The sequence below is a fragment of the Bos mutus genome, chromosome 13 (assembly GCF_027580195.1).
Source record: "Bos mutus isolate GX-2022 chromosome 13, NWIPB_WYAK_1.1, whole genome shotgun sequence".
NCBI lineage: Eukaryota > Metazoa > Chordata > Mammalia > Artiodactyla > Bovidae > Bos > Bos mutus.
Genome location: NC_091629.1, coordinates 21766155 through 21789385, shown reverse-complemented (window position 1 = coordinate 21789385; position 23231 = coordinate 21766155). Strand labels below are relative to the sequence as shown.

General features: G+C 45.4%; 1 protein-coding gene across 2 annotated transcripts in view; it reads right to left on the bottom strand.

The window, feature by feature from the left end:
* Nucleotides 1–23231, bottom strand: part of SLC13A3 (solute carrier family 13 member 3) — an 88642-nt gene that overhangs the window by 43989 nt on the left and 21422 nt on the right. For both annotated transcript variants that reach the window (XM_070381093.1, XM_005897566.2), the window contains exons 2-3: nt 11176–11441; nt 8081–8244 (exon numbers count right to left, since the gene is read on the bottom strand). In XM_070381093.1, the coding sequence (XP_070237194.1) occupies nt 8081–8244; nt 11176–11441 (430 nt within the window). The remainder of the gene's footprint in view (nt 1–8080; nt 8245–11175; nt 11442–23231) is intronic.

The window sequence follows — 23231 nt, the reverse complement described above, 5'->3', positions numbered from 1 at the left end:
GTTGTCACTCTGCTTATTTAACTTATATGCAGAGTACATCATGAGAAACGCTGGGCTGGAGGAAGCACAAGCTGGAATCAAGATTGCCGGGAGAAATATCAATAACCTCAGATATGCAGATGACACTTATGGCAGAAAGTGAAGAAGAACTAAAGAGCCTTTTGATGAAAGTAAAAGAGGAGAGTGAAAAAGTTGGCTTAAAGCTCAACATTCAGAAAACTAAGATCATGGCACCTGGTCCCATCACTTCATGGGAAATAGATGGGGAAACAGTGGAAACAGTGGCTGACTTTATTTTGGGGGGCTCCAAAATCACTGCAGATGGTAATTACAGCCATGAAATTAAAAGACACTCCTTGGAAGGAAAGTTATGACCAACCTAGACAGCATATTAAAAAGCAGAGACATTACTTTGTCAACAAAGGTCCATCTTGTCAAGACTATGGTTTTTCTAGTGGTCATGTATGGATGTGAGAGTTGGACTGTGAAGAAAGCTGAGCGCCGAAGAATTGATGCTTTTGAACTGTGGTGTTGGAGAAGACTCTTGAGAGTCCCTTGGACTGCAAGGAGATCCAATCAGTCCATCCTAAAGGAGATCAGTCCTGGGTGTTCATTGGAAGGACTGATGTTGAAGCTGAAACTCCAATACTTTGGCCACCTGATGAGAAGAGCTGACTCATTAGAAAAGACCCTGATGCTGGGAAAAATTGAGGGCAGGAGGAGAAGGGGACGACAGAGGATGAGATGGCTGGATGGCATCACCGACTCAATGGACATGGGTTTGGGTGGACTCTGGGAGTTGGTGATGGACAGGGAGGCCTGGCGTGCTGAGGTTCATGGGGTCGAAAAGAGTCGGACACAATTGAATGACTGAACTGAACTGAATAACGATGATGATAAAGTCAGTGAAGATGAAGTAGAAAAAAACATTGGAAAACCAAGGTGCTACTCAGCCCCTCATCCCTTTGCTTCCTGTGACCACGGTGACCCACGTGACCACATGAAAACAGGCCAAAGTCTCCAAAGATTGTAACTTCCCTGGGTCCAGAAATCACTGGCTGGTTAGGAGCTTGGTGCTTATGTAAGGTCTTATTCAAATAATAACAATCCCGGAGCTGGTATCAGGCAGGGGGAGCTGAACGTTCACATTTGTAATCTTACAGCAGTCTGGGAACAACCTAGGAGAGCTGAGCAGGGTTATTACCTTCCTCTTTACACCTGGGGAAACAGGCCTGGACAGATAGGGCATAGTTGGGATTGAGATGACCCATTGGGTCATCATAATGACCCAGTTGAATTTTGGGGGCAGAGTTTTTAATGGCAGAGTTGGGCTTGTTCCCAGGACTGCTGATTTGCCACCCCTGAGTCTCGCCCCATCTCCAAAGGCACCTACCTGGCTCAAACCTAGAACAGCTAACTATAATGTAAGCTCCCCAGCATGACTGAAATGTTCTTGAAGTTTGGCACATGGAAGGCCCTTAGAAAAGAGTTCTTGTGTCGAATTTGGAAAAGAGCACCCCAGGGAGAACAAAGATCCCAGGTTAGGCAGGTGTATACTTGTTCCTTTATTTAACATTCACAACCACTCAGGCAGTAAGGACTTATCTCTCCATTTTATATATTAGGAAACTGAGGCTTAGAGCAATTCAGTAACTGGGTTGTTTATTAATTGATAGATTCCACACATTTATTGATCACCTACTACATGCCAAACAGTGTTCTAGATGAACAATACTATAGTTCACAGCAAGGAAAAGGATGGACATAAGCTCCCTTGGAAGTTGGAGTCCATGGAGATGGGTAATCAACAAATAAATCCTTCTCAATTAGGAGTCATGGGAAACTTCAATATGAATCGAGATGTAGGGTCTTATTACCCACTCTTTCTGATTCTTGGAACCCTTATACTGGTTTTTATATAATGGCAACTGTATGCTCTAAGTTGCTTCAGTCGTGTCCGACTCTGTGTGACCCCATAGGTGGCAGCCCACCAGGCTCCCCTGTCCCTGGGATTCTCCAGGCAAGAACACTGGGCATCTGTATAACTGCCAAGTATTACCCACATCTGTGTGCCAGGATCTCATTTCTCCTGTACGCTTCACAATGATATACACAAGATGGGAGATTTTGTCCTCATTTAATAGATGAGAAAAGAGCCTCGGGAAGAGGCCCCTCTCCCAGCCTCATGAATGAAAAGGGAAGGAGAGGGCAGTGCTTAGCTGAGCCGACAAGACTGCTTTTGGAATGGTGGCATCTTCGGCATTCCTAAAGGAAAGACATGAGTGGCAAGCCAGCCTGTTTTTCTTTCTTTTTGGTTAATTTATTTGGCCGTGCTGGGTCTTAGTTGTGGCTAGAGGGATCTTTAATTGCAGCATGTGGGCTCTAGTTCCCTGACCAAGGAGCAAATCCAGGATCAAACTGCATTGGGAGCATGGTCTTAGCTACTGAACTCCCAAGGAGGTCCCAAGCCAGCCTTCTTTGGGCAGAAAAAATGAGGGGAAAGCGTTGTAGAGTTTAGGTTCAAAAGCCTGGTGGTCCCCTTACTGGCTGAGGGGCTCTGGGCAAATACTTCACCATTTTGTGCACCAGTTTCACCCTCTGAAATGGACCACCCCTTCAGGGATGAAGTGCAGGATCTAATCAGAGCATGCGTTGTAGAAGGATGCTGGAGAAGCCACCACCCATGCAGCCCTGGTCCCCCAGGCAGTGCAAGGAGCCAAGTGTGTAGCAGAACTGCAGAGTAGCAGCAGGGCTGCCCTCCAAGACTGAGGACCCCCAGGGTCTTGTCCAGCGAGCCCTGCCCTGCCCCAGGCTCTATCTTGTCCTGGCACGTGCCTGTAAGCACAGATTCCAGATTCAGACAAAACTCAGCAACTAACACACCATGTTGCTTTGGGCAAATCATTTTGCCTCTCTGACCCTCAGTCTCTTCATCTTTAAAATGGGGATGATCTTCTTCATAGTACGGTTATGAAGATTAAATGAGGGAATGGGTCTGAAAAATTTAGCACAGGCACAGGGCGTCCTTAGACAATGGCAGCTCACATCACCCTCACTGTTGTTGCTCTGGGCTCCCCTCAGGGACCTCGAGCCTCCAGGAGCCTCCCCGCCCCTGTCCTGGCCCCGACCAGAGTCTCCACTCTGTCTACCCCCTGCCCTCACCTCCTGCCACCGGGACAGAACACAGAAACTGGATGAAAGGCAACTCTCTTTGCCCTGGAATTACCTGGTTTAGGTCTGAGGGCTGATCATTAACCAATCCCTGCTCTCTGATCCCACCGCCTATGAAAGCAGATGTCTGCCCCCGCCGCCCGCCCCAACAGGGTCTCCTGCCTCCTGACATCCTGCAGAGCAAGGGGAGAGACTCTGGATCTCACTTATGTACTGACGCTGTGTGTGACCTTGGGCAAGCCCCTTCCCCTTCCTGAGTCTCAGGTTTTACTTCTTCTTTCACATAATCAGCTTTCACACTTTTTCCCCCGCTTTGCCACTAAACTCTTGGTGGGGGAAACTTCTGTGGGAGGTAGATCAACAGAAGAGCACAGGCTGTAAAGTCGGCCAGACTGGATTCAAAATACCAGAGTTGCTGTTTTGAAACTACGTGACCTTGGGGACTACAATCAACCACTTCTTCAGTTTCTCCCTCCTTTTCTATTCCTCTAAATGAGGTCAATACTACTTCCATGTCAGTCAGTCAGAGGTAAGGTCCTAAGATAAGACCGACTTAGCACAAAGTAAGTGCTCAACAAACATCAGAGACAGTTACTTGGAAGCTCAGGGTATAAAGTATGATAAAGAGGGAGCAGCTGGGTTGCAATGAGAGAAGGAGCAGAGTTAATGACTTGCTGCCACCCCACAGTGACTATGAGGCAGTGTCTTGGAGCCCCAAGACTCAGGGGAAACAGTTTGGAAACTGACAAAGCCAATACTGAAGAGTGAAGGTGTTAGTTGCTCAGTTGTGTCTGACTCTTTATGACCCCACGGACTGTAACCTGTCAAGCTCCTCTGTCCATGGGATTCTCTGGGCAATAATACTGGAGAGGGTAGCCATGCCCTTCTCCAGAGGATCTTCCCAACCCAGGGATCAAACCTGGTTTCCTGCATTGCAGGCAGATTCTTTACTGTCTGAGCCAATACTAGGCATCTGCTAGGGAATGCTCGAGATCTGCATACTATGGTCCACAGGCTGAATCCTGCCTGCTGCCTGCCAGCTGTGGTTTTAAGTGAATGGAAAAAAAATCGGTAGAAGAATAATATTTTGTGATGTAAAAATTATACAAGGTTTTAATTTCAGCACCTACAAGCAAAATTTCATTGGCTCACAGCCACACCCACTCATTTACATATCATCTATGGATGGTTTCTCCGTGCAAGGGCAGAGTTGAGTGGTTGTGACAGAATGGCCAGCAAAGGGTTAAATATGTTACTGTCTTGTCATTTACAGAAAGAGTTTGCTGACCCCTGCTATAGAACAGCTCTTCCTGCCCACATGGAAGACTTTGACCTTGTATAGATCATGGCGTTGCTACTTTATCAACAATGTGATTGATTCTGGACATAGCATGTCACCTCTCTGAACCTCACCTGTAAAGGACTTATAACTATTTCTAGCTTTCAGGGCTGTCATGAAAATAAAATAAGCAAGACCCTTGAGTGTATGATGGAGAAATACCCATATCACAGTAAATGAGATTAACTTAGATGGTGTGTGCTTGTGTGCTCAGTCGCTCAGTCCTGTCCAACTCTGCAACCACAGGGACTGTAGCCCCCAGTCTCCTGGAATTTTCCAGGCAAGAATATTGGTGTGGGTTGCCATGCCCTCCAGGGACTGAATCTATGTCTCCTGTGGCTTCTGCCTTGGTAGGCAGATTCTTTACCACTGAGCCTCCTGGGAAGCCAACTTAGATGGTACATGAATCAGAGTTTAGATTTTTAACAGGTAATTATTTTCACGTATATTCAAAAAAAATAGCACACACAATGCTCGTGGTTTCATAGATAAGGCTTGTTGTGTTTGTTGGGGTAAATGATCGAAAGGTACTGGGGCAGACCTACCATCTCAGCTCTCAACACACACCTTCCATCTTTGGGTCCCAGGTAGCATCTCTCATCCGCAGCATCCTATTCACATCTCAGCCAGACCGAGTAGGAAGCAGGCAGGGAAGGACCAGAAGCTGCACACACCATTCCTAATCATACCCCATTGGCTAATCGTGATCACATGACCATATCTAGTTGCGAAGGAAGCTGAGACATTCAGCCTTTTCTCTGCACAGTCATGTGCCAAGGTAGGGGTTCTATTATTAAAACTGCAAAGGAAGAATTAAGATTGCAATCTCTGCCCCCTTATATACCAATTTAAAAACCTCCTTTTGAAACACATCTGTGTAAACATCTGAGTTAAATCTGAGTTAAATTCACCCATTCCAGTCCATCTTAGTTCACTGATTCCTAGAGTGTCGATGTTCACTCTTGTCATCTCCTGATAGATGGGGAAACAGTGAAAACAGTGGCTGACTTTATTTTTCTGGGCTCCAAAATCACTGCAGATAGTGATTGTAGCCATGAAATTAAAAGATGCTTACTCCTTGCAAGCAAAGTTATGACCAACCTAGACAGCATATTAAAAAGCAGAGACATTACTTTGTCAACAAAGGTCCATCTAGTCAAGGCTATGGTTTTTTCAGTAGTCATGTATGGATGTGAGAGTTGGACTATAAAGAAAGCTGAGGGCCGAAGAATTGATGCTTTTGAACTGTGGTGTTGAAGACTCTTGAGAGTCCCTTGGACTGCAAGGAGATCCAACCAGTCCATCCTAAAGGAGATCAGTCCTGGGTGTTCATTGGTGGACTGATGTTGAAGCTGAAACTCCAATACTTTGGCCACCTGATGCAAAGAGCTGACTCATTTGAAAGGACCCTGATGCTGGGAGGGATTGAGGGCAGGAGGAGAAGGGGACGACAGAGGATGAGATGGTTGGATGGCATCACCGACTCGATGGACATGGGTTTGGGTGAACTCTGGGACTTGGTGATGGACAGGGAGGCCTGGCATGCTGCAGTTCATGGGGTTGCAAAGAGTTGGACACGACTGAGCAACTGAACTGAACTGTGTAAACAAAAAGAAAGACGTTTTAAAGCAGACAGGATATGGCAGCCATTTTGAAATTAGGAAGGGAAGACCAAGGGAATCACAGAGAAGCCAGTGAACAGTCTTGACATCCCTGTGCCTGTGAAATGACCTGGCACTGCCCTTCTCTGACAAGGAAGATAACCCTTTGTTCTTTAAGTCACTTGCAGACAGACATCCTCTTATCTGCAGCCAAAAGAGTTCTCACTGATGCTGCTGATTCCACGGGGAAGGGAGTGGGCTCTGTAGCCAGGCTGCCTGGGTGCAAAGCTGGGCTCTGCCATTTGCATGCTGTGTGACTCGGGGAAATCAGTTCTCCTCTCTGAGCCCTCATTTAGTCATTTAAAGATACAGCAGCCACTTGTGTTTTGTCGCCTTTAGAACACAATTTCTGAGATTTAACTGAATCTAATTCCTCAGCTCACAGTAGGTTCTCATTCTGTATTGCACGAGGCCACTCTTTTTATTTATTAATTTGGTCCCTTTTATCTCCATTTCCCAATTCCATCCTTTTCAGAGCAACCCCTCTGATGCATCGAATGTGTAGCTTTTCCTTTGTTTGTGTTGTAAGTATTTTTAATTTACATAGTGGTATTGTGTTCTCTTGGGTCAGCCCAAACATTTGTTTGGGTTTTCCCAGGAGGTGTTACAGGCTTCCCTGATAGTTCAGTTGGTAAATAATCTGCCTGCAATGCAGGAGACCCCGATTCAATTCCTGTGTCGGGAAGATACCCTAGAGAAGGGATAGGCTACCCACTCCAGTATCCTTGAGTTTTGCTGTGGCTCAGCTGGTAAAGAATCCGCCTGCAATGTGGGAGACATGGGTTCGATCCCTGGGTTGGAAAGATCCCCTGGAGAAGGGAAAGGCTACCCACTCCAGTATACTGGCATGGAGAATTCCATGGACTGTATAGTCATGGGGTCACAAACAGTCGGACATGACTGAGCGACTTTCACTTTCATAAGGTGTTACAGAAAGCCCCGTGAACTTTTGGGCCAAACCAAAATAACTCATTCTGGCTTTCCCAGTAACAACTAGGTTTTACGAGATTTATATAAATATGCATGAACGCTAAGTTGCTTCTGTTGTGTCAGACTCTTTGTGACTCTGTGGACTGTAGCCCACCAGGCTCCTCTGTCCATGGGATTCTCTAGGCAAGAGTACTGCCATGCCCTCTTCCAGGGGATCTTCTCGACCCAGAGATCAAACCCACATTCACTGTGGCTCCTGCATTGCAAGCGTATTCTTGACTGTTGAGCCAATGGCGAAGCCTTATATAACTTTATGTCTCTCTGAATCTTTCCTCCAAAAAGCAGTTTGGTGCTCAGTGAGGGTGCCCTCCACAATCTACCTCCTCCATTACCGGCAGTGGTGGCCATATCTGAACCCTGGCCCTGACCCAGCACACCACAGGGGCTGCTGTGCTAAAGACTGTCACATGACATGGGTCTCCTTCTGGACTTTTGGTACTTGCATTCAGGGCTAAATTTCTGCATTCCAGGGTATATGAACCCTTAATTTGATTAAATATTTGCAGAATGCCCTTAAGAAAGGGCGATCGTTCACACTCTGTAGCAGCAAAGAGAGTTCCAGTGGCCCCCATTCCTGCCAACATTGGGCACTCTCCAGCCTTCTTATTTTTGCCAATCTCATGGAAGTACATTTCATTGTTGTTTCAATTTACATAGTACCTACTTCATAAGGCTGTTTTGAGAGGCCAAGGAGGTAATGTACGTAAAGTGTTTAACTCATTGCTTAGTACATAGTAAATGCTAAAAAGGTACCGTGGTTTGATTTAGCTAATCCTCAGTTACTCTCATTATTGAACTTGGCACATAGTAGGTGCTCAGTAAGTGCATCCCCTCTGCCTTCCCCGGCACTGCTTGATCATCCCCACTCCCACTCTCCCACCCTGGTGGAGTTGCTCCCAGTCCCTCCCCACAGACTCACCCGCAGTCTCTTCACTCTCCCAGCTGAGGTCCTTATGAGACTCCCTGTGGCCGAAGAGACTCTTCAAGATGGCATTGGCGATGGGCAGCATCATGGCGGTAGAGGCAGTGTTGCTCAGCCACATGGACAGAAACGAGGTGGTCGCCATCATCCCCAGGATGAGCCTGGGGACACAGGGAGTTAGGGGGTAGATCTAGAACCGGGGCCCCTGGTCCCAGTTTGCATCCCACTTGTCTACAGATGGAAAGTCAGGGCCCAGCAAGGACGAGCCAGTGACCAATGGAAACCAAATCCACTCACCATGCTTATTCTAGCTCTTAAGGAAATTGACTAGCTGTATGTAAGTGAACTGACCTCAGGTACCCAGGGTAAAATAGTTCCGGAGGGGCACCAACCCTAAATTTTCTCTCCTTTGCCCCCAAATCCTTAATGGCTCCCATTGCAGAAAAAAAGATGCCTTGACACCAAGATTTTCCACTATTTTACCCTAAACAGTCTTTTCAGCCTCCTCTCCCTCATCCCTTCTTCCCAGGCACCCTTCTCAGGCTCTGCTGAATTTCTCATCAGCCCCCAAACATGCCCTGATGCCCAGACTGCCTGCCATCACTTGGTCCTTCCCACCAATAAGAATCTAAATTTAGTGGTTTTTTTTCCCTTTACGTTGAACTCTTAATCCACCCTAAATTTATTTAGATGTATAGACTGCATATTAAAAAGCAGAGACATTACTTTGTCAACAAAGGTCCATCTAGTCAAGGCTATGGTTTTTCCAGTAGTTATGTATGGATATGAGAGTTGGACTATAATGAAAGCTGAGCGCCAAAGAATTGATGCTTTTAAACTGTGGTGTTGGAGAAGACTCTTGGGAGTCCCTTGGACTGCAAGAAGATCCAACCAATCCATCCTAAAGGAGATCAGTCCTGGGTGTTCATTGGAAGGACTCATGTTGAAGCTGAAACTCCAATACTTTGGCCACCTGATGTGAAGAGATGGATGGCATCACCGACTCAATGGACATGAGTTTGGGTAAACTCTGGGGGTTGGTGATGGACAGGGAGGCCTGGCGTGCTGTGGTTCATGGGGTCGCAAAGAGTCGGACATGGCTGAGTGACTAAACTGAACTGATAAAGCAGAGTCAGATCTAAGATTTTTTTTTAATGAATTAATTATACCAACATCTACCATTTATTGAATCCTTCCCTTCCCCACAGATCTAGATTTCTTCCAGATTATTTATTATTTGTTTTAAAAATCTGTTTCTGAACTAGTATCATACTGTTTTCATTGTTATAACTTTAAAACCCTGAATATTCATTGAAAGGACTGTAACTGAAGCTCCAAAACTTTGGCCACCTGATATGAGGAACCGACTCATTGGAAAATACCCTGATGCTGGGAAAGATTGAGGGCAGGAGGAGAAGGAGACGATGGAGCTTGAGATGGTTGGATGGCATCATCAGTTCAATGAACATGAGTTTGAGCAAACTGTAGGAGATAGTAAAGGACAGGAGAGCCTGGCATGCAGCAGTCCATGGGGTCGCAAAGAGTTTGGCAGAACTTAGTGACTGAACAGCAACAAACTTTAAAACGTGTTTGATAGTAGCCTCATCCTTTCTTTAGTGTCAAATACAACCTCCTCCAGAAGGAAGTCACCTGGGTGGCATCCAGCTTCTCATCCTCGTTTGCTCCCCACGTGGCAGCCAAGAGGAATTTTTAAAAAATGCCAATCCAGTCATGTCACTCCCCAGCTTAGAATTCTTTAAAGCAGAGATTCATAGACAGAGGGGCCATGGATATAATTCAGGATGGAAATGATGGGAGTAAATGAAACTCTACTTTACTAACATCTAATATTCCCTCATAGGTTAGTTGGTAAAGAGTCTGCCTGCAATGCAGGAGACCCTGGTTCGATTCCTGGGTCGGGAAGATCCACTGGAGAAAGGATAGGCTACCTACTCCAGTACTCTCGGGCTTCCCTCGTGACTCAGCTGGTAAACAATCTGCCTGCAACGCAGGAGACCTGGGTTCAATCCCTGGGTTGGGAAGATCCCCTGGAGAAGGGAAAGGCTACCCACTCCAGTATTCTGGCCTGGAGAATTCCATGCGCTGTATAGTCCATGGGGTTGAAAAGAGTCAGACACAACTGAGTGACTTTCACTTTCCCTTCACTTTCACTTCAATAGAAATTGAACATTTCCTTCAGTGATTAATGAAAACAATAAAGTTCAGTATTATTATAAGGGACTTGGTTACAGCCTCAAAACTACAATTACTAGGCTGTCGCTAGATCTCATCATTTATTGTGTTAATAAAGAAGTTCACATGGTATTCTATCAGAAATTTTTTTCTATCACAGATTTGTGTGGTTTTAAAACATTATTTGGATAAGTTCATTTTGCTGTGATTGTTGTTGTTTTAACTCCTACATGTGCTTTATGCATTTAAATAACATTACTGGGAAGGACGCCTTAAGATGCAGCAAACTGCAAAAAAAAAAAAACCAATAACTTCATTTTAAAGGCCATTCAATTCTCTTAAAATGAAAGTCTGAATCCTATCCAGGAGGCCCGAGGCCCCATAGGAATGGACCCTATCTCCTGTCTCTCCAAGGCCATCTTTCCATCCACTCCCCACCCACTGGGTCATCTTGGCTGGTAAATAGAAAACCAGGATGACAGAGCCAGCGCTTACTGTACAGACTCTCATATTGTCATTTTAAAAGCAGAGAGAGGGTAAGTCACTCCCAGAGCAGGAAAGGTAGGATTCAGCCCCAAGTCACCTGAGTCGAACTACTAACACAGCCCCCCTCTAAAACTACTGGACACGAATCCCTGGGTGAGGTCTGGGAACCAGCATTTCAACTGACTCCCAAGTGATTCTTATGTAATTCTGAAAACCACCCAAGAGCCTAGCACTGTGTCTGGCACACAGAGTGGGGCTCACTAAATATTTGGGAAATGATTGAACAAGTGGATGATGGGACATGATGAGTTTGTTGCATCAGATGACCAGAGCGGGAAGGGTGGGTTTGGGCTCCGAGAACGGGGCCCCTCTGCCTCTCCACCTCTGGGCTGGACCCCATTACCTGGCCTTACCTGGCTGGCTGGACCCCAGTGAGCATCAGGACCTTGAGGGCAATTCTCCGGTGCAGGTTCCACTCCTCAATGGCGCTGGCCATGATCAGACCGCTGAGGAAGAGGAAGTTGGTGTCCAGGAAGTACTGGGCGCAGACCTTGTTGGAGGGCAGGATGCCCAAGAAGGGGAAGAGGACGATGGGCAGCAGGGCTGTCACCGAGAGGGGCAGGGCCTCGGTGCACCAGTACACCGCCATGAGCAGGATGACGAACAGGCAACGACCTTCCTGCAGCGGGGAGATGCAGGCTTAGGAGGGTCAGCAGAACTTGGGGTGGCAGGGACAGAAGAGATCCTGGAGCAGGGCCCATCCCCGAGGCACGTTCCTTGGGGAGGCAGTGGAGAGGGTACGTGCCCAAGGCTCAGACCTTGAGCAGGTGGTGTCACTGATCTGAGCCTCATTTTACTCAACTATAAAGTGGGGGAGCCATACCTGTCATTTTATAGGACTGTGTGAAGGTCACGTGAAATAGCCCCATTGTCTTTGAAGTAGTCCCTGAGATGAGCACGAGAGTGAAAGCGGTTTGAGGGACTTCCCTGGTGGTCCAGTGGTTAAGACTCAGTGCTTCCACCACAGGGGGCACAGGTTCGATCCCTGGTGGGGGAGCTAAGGTCTCTCACGCCACATGGCACAGCCAAAAAGAGAGTGTGTGAAAGTGAAAGTAGTTTGCTTGATGGGCAAGCCTAGAAAGCTCTGAAAGGGCACTGAGGAAGTGAAATAGAGAAGGAAGCCAAGATGATTTATTAACGAGACGGTTACCGCTGTGGGCAGCAGGAGTGCGATCTTGATCAGGACCCCTGAAGAAAGGGTAGATCAGACCTCAGAGTAGTCCCCCTGGGAGGCAAGGAAGCAGCCAACTCTTGGTCATCATTGGTTGAGGGTTGCTCGTGGGAGCGTTAACTCCCCAGCACTTGGGCCTGCCCTGTGCAGCAGCCAGAGAACATGCTCCTGCCGAGCATCCTGGGTTCAGTAAGAAGCTACCAGCCTGTGCAGAATGGTGAGTGCCACAGGGGATGCAGAAAGAGCACCAGTAGCTACTGCTGCACCCACACGCGGCATTTAGCACAATGTCCAATACCCGGTACACACTCTATAAAGAGTGACGATAGTTACTGATATTTATTGAGTTATTGGTCTTCCAAGGTGGTTCAGTGGTAAAGAATCCACCTGCCAATGTAGGAGATGCAGGTTCGATCCCTGGGTGGGGAAGATCCGCTGGAGGAGGAAACAGCAACCCACTCCAGTATTCTTGCCTGGAGAATCCCATGGACAGAGGAGCCTGGTGGACTATAGTCCATGGTATTGCAAAGCAGTCAGACACGATTTAGTGACTAAACAATAGCGACAACCTTGGGAGATTAAGTACCAGGTGTTGTTTATTCCTCACAAAATCCCAGTGAAGTAGGTGCAATTAATATGACCGTTTGATGGATTGGCAATTTAAGATGCAAGGAGGTCACTAGCGAGGCAATGACTGTGAACCAAAACAGTCTGCCTCCAGAGCCAACTCTCTTAACCAAGTTGTCAGCTGATTACTAGAATCTAGGACAGCTTGACAATGCAATTTCAAAGATTCAAAACAAAACAGATTGAGGCTGATTCAAGTGCAATCTATTCCAGAGACATCCTCACAGACACTTGGAAATAATGTTTCACCAACGAGTTAGGCATCTCTTAGCATGGTCAAGTTGACTGATGAAATTAACCTGAAAGCAGATTTTTATACCTTACTGGTTTTCTCCTCCACTAGAATGTAAACTCTAGGAGGGCTGGGATTATATCCCTGAAGCCAAGAGCAGTGTCTGGAACTTTTAGTAGGAACCCAAAGTATTTGTTGACATGACTAATACTTGTAACTCAGAGACAGTGCTTACAACATGCTCCCTGTCTTCTATTCTGCAAACATTACTCCTGACCAGACTGGGAGTTGAGACTAGGAAAATGACTGGGACACTGTCATGCACTTTTACCAGCAAATCTGTGCCAATCATAGGACCATTTTCAATAGTTAGTTCTTCTCAAACTCAAGTGACCTTATCAGACCCTACCCACCTAGTATTCCTCAAGTGGTGTGCTGGGAAATGATTAACAACTGACTCTGAAAAACTGCAGGTATGTGTGTGTAAAAGTTCTTAACTACTACTCAATTCAGCTAAGAAGTCACTCAAGTCATCGATCAATGAGTTTAGTTCCACTGTGAATGTGTGTGTGCTAAGCTGTGTCCGACTGTTTGCGATCCCATGGATTGTAGCCCACCAGGTTCCTCTGTCCAGGAATTTTCCAGGCAAGAAGACTGGAGAGGGTTGCCATTTCCTACCAGCATATCTTCCAGACCCAGGGATTGAACCCATATCTCCTGCATTGGCAGGTGAATTCTTTACCCCTAGTGCCACCTGGAATGTTAGTTATATTTTCCTTTATATTAATTATTAAGACAAAATGGACTCAATGAATAGTCCATTTATCAATGGTGTGTCTTCTTTACTGAATCAAATGATGGTTTTCAAATACTGGAGGAGGGGACTTCCCTGACGGTTCGGTGGTTACAACTTTGCCTTCCAATGCAGAGGGGTGTGGGTTTGTTCCCTGGTTGGAGAGCCAAGATCGCTCGTGCTTCATGGTCAAAAAACCAAATCATAAGGCAGAAGCAATATTGTAATAAACTCAATAAAGACTTAAAAAATGATCCGCATGAAAAGACGTTGGACGAAAAGTTGCTCATTTTTTGTGCTATTCACAATGTCCCAGCTATAGACAACACATTTTAAGTGTGATCTGCATTACTAAATTTTCCCATCACCTTAAAACTAGACAAGCACCCAAACAATAAGCCAAGCCCTGATTTGTAGTGTTTACTGATTCCTATGGTGTGAATACCTCCACATGGCTGATTTGAAGCCACCAAGTTACATCACTGGGCACAGAATGCTGGGAGATGGACAGTATCACAACACTCTACAGTATTTCTACTGTACAGTTAGAGGTAAATAATAGTAGAGGTAGATAACCGTAGATGTAAATAACATCAAGACCTTACAAAATAGTAACACAATTAGGAAGTGATGAGCTTTGACTATCTATTACCTTTGTTTTGATATATTTTATTTAACACCAGTTCATAAAATTTCACCTTAAATAGTGTCTACGTTCAACAACTAGCTAGCAAAGTTCATGAAAATCTAACCATCGGGTCTCGTGAGCCAGAAGTACACGGCTCCAGTCACGGTTGTGGGCCTCCAGGCAGAAACACAAACATGGACTCCCCAAGGAGTCAAGGTCACTCTGGTGCAAACTTGACATTCTTCAACCCATGTGTGGTATCATGCTCCATCATGCACCCATCGTTTAAAAATAATACAACTGTTTGCTGTCAAAGCTTGCTGCTGGCTTTGGAAGACATGCCACATCTATCCTGTTTTATATACAACCTGACAGGCCAATAGGTATTTCAGTTTGAAAAAGACATGTGTGTCTAATCAAGCAAATACCATAGGCTGGGTGGCTTAAACAGCAGACAATTATTTTTCACAGTTCTGGAGACCAGAAGCTCTGGGGTCCAGGTGTCAGCAGACTTGGGTTGTGGGGAGAACTCCGTTTGTGACTCATAGATGACTGTCTTCTTCTTACGTCCTTACTTGGTCCTTCTTTGGTGCCAGGCATAGAGAAACATGCTTTCTTCTAATAAGAGCTATAATTTCATTCCCAGGCTTCCCAGGTGGCGCTAGTGGATAAAGAACCCACTTGCCATGGTAGGAGACATAAGTTTCGGGTTTGATCCCTGGGTCAGGAAGATCCCCTGGAGGAGGAAATGGCAACCCACTCCAGTATTCTTGCCTGGGAAATCTCATGGACAGTGGAGCCTGGCAGGCTATGGCCCATAAGGTCACAAAGAGTCGGACTTAGCACATAGCACATAGCACAATTCCATCCCCACCCTCATGAACTGATCTAATCTTACAGCTTCAAAAGGATACTAAATAGATAGTATGAACCACTTGATACCAATAAATTTGATAACTTGGAGGAAATAGAAAAACTTCTTGAAAAACATAACTTATTCAATTATTAGAGAAAGAAATAGAAAAACTGTTTCATTGACTTTGAAAGAAATGGAATTAATCATTAAAAATCCCCCTGCAAAAACACAAAAACAAAAAATACTTCTAAGCCCTGCTGGCTTCAATGGTAATTCTACCAAATGTTTAAGGACTAAATAATATCTATCTTACACAAATCCTTCCAGAGAATAGAAGGAAAAAAGGAGCACCTCTCAATCCATTTTGTGAGGCCAGCGTAACCCTCTTACCTGGGTTATCCTGATAAAGGTGTGAAGCGAAAAGAAAAGAATATTATAATAGTTGAGGTCACCTGGAAAATTCGAGCTCTGAGAAGCTCTATTTAGAACTGCCTTCTCAATCCTGCCTCCCATCACCATGCAGCAGAATAATTATGGTAATAATGACAACCACCAACATGTTTTGAGTATTTATTAAATTCCAGGCATTTGACATGTATTAATTCATTTAACGAGAGGCCCTATTATTTTTCAGAGGGGATTACAGAAGACATGGGTTTAGTCATGCGTGTGAAGCTGTGACCCAGATAAGTCAGTCCCATGATGGTGTTGCAATTCATGAACTGCACATCTAAACAGAAATTCTAATTTTTAAACTCCTTTCCCTTAAACATGTGAAGGACTCCGAGTATAACGAGAGCTAACAAGTGCTTACAACTGGCCGGGTACTTTTCCTAGTAATTTACATGCATTAACTCATTCCGTTCCTTAGCTCCTCTTGGAGGCAGGTATTATTAATATCCATTTTACTGATGGGACAACTGAGGCAAAGGGGATAAGCCAGGTGTCTTGCTCAAAGTTACTGAGGCAGAGCCAGGATTTGAACTCAAGGCGGCCTGACTCCAGAGTTTGCACTCTGTACCACTCCACATCTCTGCATGATCCGCGGCTGCCCTTGCCAAATTCCTGCATCCTCTAGATCGCTAGCATCCCTGGAATCTCTCAAACTCCTAGATCAAAAGAACCCCTCTGAAGCTCACTGGCCTGGCCTGCCATCTATGTCCCTCCATCACTTCTCATCTGTGCCCCCACTGTCCCCAAAGAACACGCTCTTAATGACCATCATGTCCCCTCCCGATTTCCCCATTCCAGAAGCCTCACCCTTCCATTTTGTCTTTTCTTTTCCAGAGAATGATCTAACTGGAAGCTATCATCCTTGCTCTCATTCATATGAGAGCAACCACCACCAGCACCATAGTAAGACTACTAAGAACCAACCTTTACTGAGAACGTGCTACGGGCCAGACACCATCCCAAATACTGTCCCTGCATGATCTCAGTTTAGTTGTGACTGTCACAACCGCCTTAGGAAGTAGGTCCCATGCTTACCTCCCTTGTACAGATAAGGAAACTGAGGCACAGGGTGGTTAAGTAACCTGACCAACATTACAAAGGCTCCCAGGTGGCGCTAGTGGTAAAGAAACTGCCTGCCACTGTAGGAGACATAAGAGACGCAGGCTCAGTCCCTGGGTTGGGAAGATCCCCTGGAGAAGGGCATGGCAGAAACTGACCATTCTACTTTCTATGCAGAGATCATGTGTGTGCACTCAAGTAACTGGAGGATTTTAATTATTAACACTTCTCAAGAGTGATGGGGCAGTCGTGGTCTTCAGGACTACGTGGGTAATAGGGGAAGAACGTCCCCTCTACATTTTTAGAGCGACAACTGGAGAGAAAAACAAACATGATTTTTAAAATATTAGCTTTATGAGCTATAGTTTACACACAATAAAATGCATGTATTGTAAGTGTACAGTCTGTGTTTCGACAAATGTATGAACCCACACAATCACCATCCCAATCAAGATGCAGAACGTTTCCAGTAAAGAAATCTGGTGAACATGTACAATGCAATACTACTCAGCAGGGATATGCACGGACCGAGAAATGACCACACTAAGTGAAATAAGTCAGAAAGGCCAATATTGTATGATAAAACTTACATGCGGAATCTAAAAATACGATACAAATGAACTTACAAAACAGAACCAGACTCACAGACATGGAGAACAAACTACTTATATATGAAAATAGAGGACCTACTATACAGCACATGGAATTATAGTCAGTATTTTATAATAAATTATAATGGAAAAGAACCTGAAAAAGAATATATATATATATAATTGAATCACTTTGATGTACACCAGAAACTTGCAAAACATTGTAAATCAACTATAGCTCAAAAAAAAGAGACACAGAGCATTTCCATCCCCCGAGAGAGTACCCCTCAGCCCCTTTCAGGTCAGTCCTCAGGACCCCTTCAAAACATGGCCATGATTTCCATCACTATAGCTTTTTTCTCCTCTTCTGGGAATTTACTTGAACGGAATGATACAGAATGGACCTTTGTATTTTCTGCTCAGAGTAGTGCCTGTGGTTCATCCTGGAGGTTGTGTGTGTTTGAAGTTTTCTCTTGTTCATAGCTGCATGGCATTCAATTCTGGAAATATACCACTCTTTCTCTGTACATCTTCTTGCTTATGGAAACTGGAGTGCTTCCAGTTTGGTATTATTGTAAATAAACCTGTTGTAAGTATTCGAGCACTTCTGCTTCAGGGCTGACATCTTGCCAGTCCTTTAGTGCAACGCTATAAATTCTGTGCATTATATGATGGGAGGGGCTGTTGGTAAATTCTGGGCTGCCTGGGTGGCCTTTCAAAGGCCTTTGAGTCCCAGGCCTGGATTCTCTCTCCCTTTCCCCTCTTTTCTCCCTCCCTCTGTTTGTCTCACTCTGTCCCACTTTCTCTTCCCTCTCTGGGTGCTCTTGCCAGGAGGTCAACATTCATCTTTTGTGGAGAAATGACTCCAGATCCAGCACATGTCAGCCAGTGGGGGTGACCCAAGGGAAATGGCAGGAACCGGGAAGTCGATCGTTGGCCCTCACGGGGCTTCGGCAGTAAGTGGGTCAACAGTGTTTCGTTGCCTCGATGGTTAGGAATTGGAGCAGGGCCGGGGTGACCCAAAGTAGCTCCCCTGCCTGGGTTGAGCTTCCTGTGGGCAAACTGGATTCAGAATTGCTAGCTGAGCGCCAGGCATCTGGTGAGGAATTAATAAGTACTGCTACCCCTCACCCCCACCCCTCCATCCCTGCAGTCCTCTAGGCCAGAGCTGAGTTCCAGAGAGCAAAAGTCTCCCAGGAGGTCTGGAGGCAAGACCAGAGAGCTGACCTGCAGACGCTAAGTGGGGGGCACTCAGTGATTCAGCCGGCCAAGCTGGTTCCCACCTCCAGGGCTTTGCACCTGCTGCCTCCTCTGCCCGGCCTTCAGCCTTGATCTCTGCCTACCTCACTCCTCCTTGTTCAGCCTCATCTCAAAGGTCGCCTCTTCATGGACCACTCTACTGTCCACGATCTGATCCCCACAACCCAGCCTCATTCTTGTCAAGCACTTTCCAATGACTGCAGAATTTATTCATTCACTTATCATTAGCTCTCTTCCCACCAGACCTCAAGCTCCAGGCAAACAGCGTTCTTGTCTGTTTTGCTCACCTCTCTCTTTAGGGCCTCAGTGGACATTTGTTAAATGAATGATTGTATGTGTGTGTGTGTGTTTAGTCAATCAGTTGTGTCCGACTCTTTGGACTGTAGCCCGCCAGGCTCCTTTGTCCATGGGATTTCCCAGGCAAGGATACTGGTGTGCGTTGCCATTTCCTCCTTCAGGGGATCTTCCCAACCCAGGGATCAAACCCATGTCTCCTGGTCTCCTGCACTGCAGGCAGATTTTTTACCCACTGAGCCATTGGGGAAGCCCAAATGAATGACTAAATGCTCTAAATCAGGCATCACAACCTCAAGTGCAAGGAACAATTTAATGAGTGAAGTGGGCTAGCCTAAGGAAAATCACTTCATTTTTCTGGAGTCTGATTTGCACTTCTGACAGTGCTATGGGTACAGGGAACTGATCTTCCAACACAGGAAAAAAATGACCAAGTTTGATGATAAATTACAGCTGGCACTGGGCTTTCATGTCATGGGGGCAACAGGAAGAAGTGGGGACTCTGGTGAAGTGGGGAGTATAGGCCCCTTGAAAACAGCAACTGCTGCTCAGCTCCTGACTATTGCCATGGGGCCCAGGATGCCAGCTCTGGTTTTTCAAGAAAGGCTTGAAATTGTGCTTTTATGTGACATTTCACAGTTTTAAATTATTTGCTCATTAAAATGAAAGTATGGGCCAAAAAAAAAAAACAACCCATGTCCGCAAAAGGCATCAGACCCACGGTCACCAATGTACGACCTCTTGTCTAAATGGTCTTAATGGGTGGAAAGTCCCAGAAAAGAGCTCACACATACACAATTCTGATCTAATGTCAAGTTGTTCATGGATTACTAGGAATCACAGGATGCTCTGTGAGAAGTCCTTGTTCTGTTTAAAAACCCTCATTTTACAGGGACAGAAACTGAGGTCACGGAGAAGCCACATGGAGCACAAGAGCAGATCTCATGGTTCCTGGTCCAAATAGTGAATCAGGGAGCGGGGTCCAGTGGGGTCGGTTTTACTCCGGCACACAGCACGTCCGAGCCACCTCTACCTCTGGGCCCCCTGTTCAGTGAACTCAGACCAGCCACCTGGCCACAGGGAGAGTCAGTCTGCGTGTCTGCCGAATGGAATCTTCCTTTGGTTCCCTCAAGGGCAGGTTTGGGTAAAGCCTAGCGTCACATGAACCCAAGGCCCTGTTCCTTTGAATTTTAACCTCTGGAGTCCAGAGGTAGGGGGAGGTGTCTGCTCTCGAAGGCTCACTTTCTGGGTCATCTCAAGAGTCATCAGTACGCCCCTTGGCCACTCCGTTCGGTCTAGATGTTCTGCTTCAGGAAGGGGAATTTGCTGAGATGGCACAGGATAGACGGAGTTGTGGCTCAAGGTGAAACACTGCTCACGGCCCCAGCCTGTGCCCTCTGCCAGCAGAAGCTGCCATGACTCAGCTAAAACCCTCAGGGGGGACTACCAGAAGGAGACTGCAGTCCGAGAAGACTGGGGTGAGAAGCCAGAAGGCTGGTCCTAACTGTGAAAGCTGATTGACCCCAGAGGCCAGAATCTGGAAGGATTTGATGCGGATGTGGTTGGGGGATGGATGAAATGGAAAGTGGTCAGATTTCTTTTTCAGAAGGGAAAAGAATGCCAAGGAAATCTCTAGAACTAGGCTGTCCAAATATACCAGTTCTGGGCCACTGGTGGCTGTGTAAGTTTGAATTCATTAAAATTAAATGAAATTTAGAATTCCAGGTTCTCAGTCACACGAGCCACATGTCAAGTGCTCCACAGTTACATAAGATGAGTGTCATTCTGGACAGAGCAGATCTAGAACGTCCCCATCACTGCAGAAAGTTCTCTTGGACAGAGTCATTCTAGAGGATTCAGGTCCGAGGGCCAGGAAGCCTGGGCATAGTGCTTTTGCCACTGATTCTTGTGTCAAGTCACTGAGTTCATCCATCTGCAACTTGGGAATAATAATGGTGCGATGCCTACATCCTAGAGGATCCCACGAGAAAGGATGCACATAAACGCATTCTGAAATGCGTACTTAACAGGCAGAGTAGGAGTGAGATTACAAATGAATTTCTTCATTTTTCCAAATTTCAACTATATATGTACATGTTTTTTTAAAATAGACATTCCCTGAATACATATGTAATGTATCTATAAAATTCTGAGGTTGCATTCTCTTTTCTGAGAATTAGGATACTTCCTTGTGCAGAAATTTGAGGCCAGCCTGATTTCTTCCTCCTTAGAGCTCATCAAATTTTTTGCCTGGATATCCATAACATTATTTGGTTTAATCCTCAATTCATTCATGTTGCCATGACATAGCTCAGAGTTGATGAGTCTCTATACGTTATTTTTCCTTGGAGACAGAAAATTTGTATATGTTTTAAATTAATTTGACTTCAGGGTCATTTAATTAATTAATCCTCTAGAATTAGAGGTAAATTCATTTTCTACTATTAAAGATTCCAATATTGTTTTCTGTTTTATTTGTTTGATTTCTTTTTCTTTCTTCTTCAGCAACACCAATTACGCAGAAGTTGGATTTCCTTTGTCTTCCATATTGACCATTTTTCTTTCATCCTTTCTTACTCTTTCTGACTTAATTTTGTTACATCTTCTTTAGCTTGTGTAACAAGTTCTGGATTATGTTTTTAATAGTTTACATTTTGCTATTTCCAGTAGAGCTTTTCTAATAGTGTGGCTTCACTTTTCTCTGTCACCCACTTTCATTTCTCTTCTGACACTGCTTTTCTCAACTGCATCTGCTTTTTATTCTCTTCTTTGAACTTTTTATTTCTTATCTTGAGACTTATTTTAGGAAGGTCATCATTTGTTTGTGTGTGTGTGTTTTACAGAGAAATGTCAGTTCAGCAGCGTCTCCTACTTCATAACACAGCTCTTCCGGTATTTGTCTTTGTTTATTTTTCATTTGATGTTCTCTTTCCTCTTATTTCTCACACAACCTTTTTGTAGGTCCCGTGCTGGCTGCTTGTCACAGATATTTGTTAAAGGAAAGTGTGTGGACAGGAGCTGGAAGGAAGCTGAGGCAGGCAGGTAACCCTGTGGATTATCTTAGATCCTTTGTCACCAGCGCTGCCCTGAAATATATTAATATCTCTACTCTAAGCAATAGACTTGGAGTGGAGATTAAGTTTAAAGACCTAAGAATATCACAGTTCTTCAGTGTCTCCTTGAGTAAGTCTCTGACTCACTGAGAGAGAAAATTAGAACCCTTAGAACCAAACGGCTGATTGTTATCTATCCTTTCTCTCACCTGCCACTTTAACATCCTACTTCTTGCCAAGGGTCTTCAAGTCTCTTCATGCAGTTCATCTGAACTCTGAACTGTCACATACATCTCAGTGACTCTCCCTTCCCCTGCGCAGGCTTCAGGCTTTGCCAGGATTAGGAAGGGTTCATAGAGTTGAAAAACCCTTCTGGAGACTTCTACCTCCTGCTCAGGAGCTGCAGAAGCACATACCACTCTTGGTTCCCTTCTGCACTTTGGTCCAAATCCCACAGTCATTGTCAGTCTTCACAAACAGGGTGGGATTGTGGTCTGCCCTTCTTTTATCAGATATGGCAATTTCTCCTCTTTTGTTGCTTTTTGTTACTTTTCCCAGACTGCTTCAGAAAGGTGAATGGAATAGAAAAGTCTGGACTCCACCAACGTAGTAATTTTGTCATCAGAAAGTACTACATCTCCTTTTGCTTATCTGTCTTTTCTAATCTTCCTATAATAAACATGCAGTAGAAATAGTGTTGGGCTTCTCGGGTGGTACTAGTGGTAAAGAAGCTGCCTGCCAATGCAGGAGACGTAGGAGACACGGGTTCAATCCCTGGGTTGGGAAGATCCCCTGGAGGAGGGCATGGCAACCCACTCTGGTATTCTTGCCTGGAGAATCCCCTGGACAGGGGAGCCTGGGGTCACAAAGAGTCAGACATGACTGAAGTGAGTTAGCATGCACGCACAGAAATAGTATTGGCTTTGGAATCAGACAAGCCTGAACACTAAATGCAATCCTTCCACACTCTAGCTGTGTGATCTAGTTATTTAACTGCCCTCACCATCAGTTTCCTTGTGTGCTATAGGCACGTAATAATAGTCTCTACCTTGGAGAGTGATTTATTTCATATGAAATGACCACGGACATGGGAATGCTCAATAAATTTGAGCTATTGTTACATTGCAATAACAATACAAGGGTAGGGGTTTCCCTGGTGGCTCAGTGGTAAAGAATCCATCTACCAATACAGGAGACTCAGGTTCGATCCCTGATCTGGAAGATCCCACATGCCATGGTGCACCACAATTATTGAGTCTGTGCTCTATAGCCTGGGAGCCACAGCTATGGTGCCCACGTGCCGCACCTACTTAAGCCTGGGTGTCCTGCAGCCCCTGTTGCATAACAGGAGAAGCCACCACAACGAGAAGCCCATGCACTGCAGCTAGAGAGT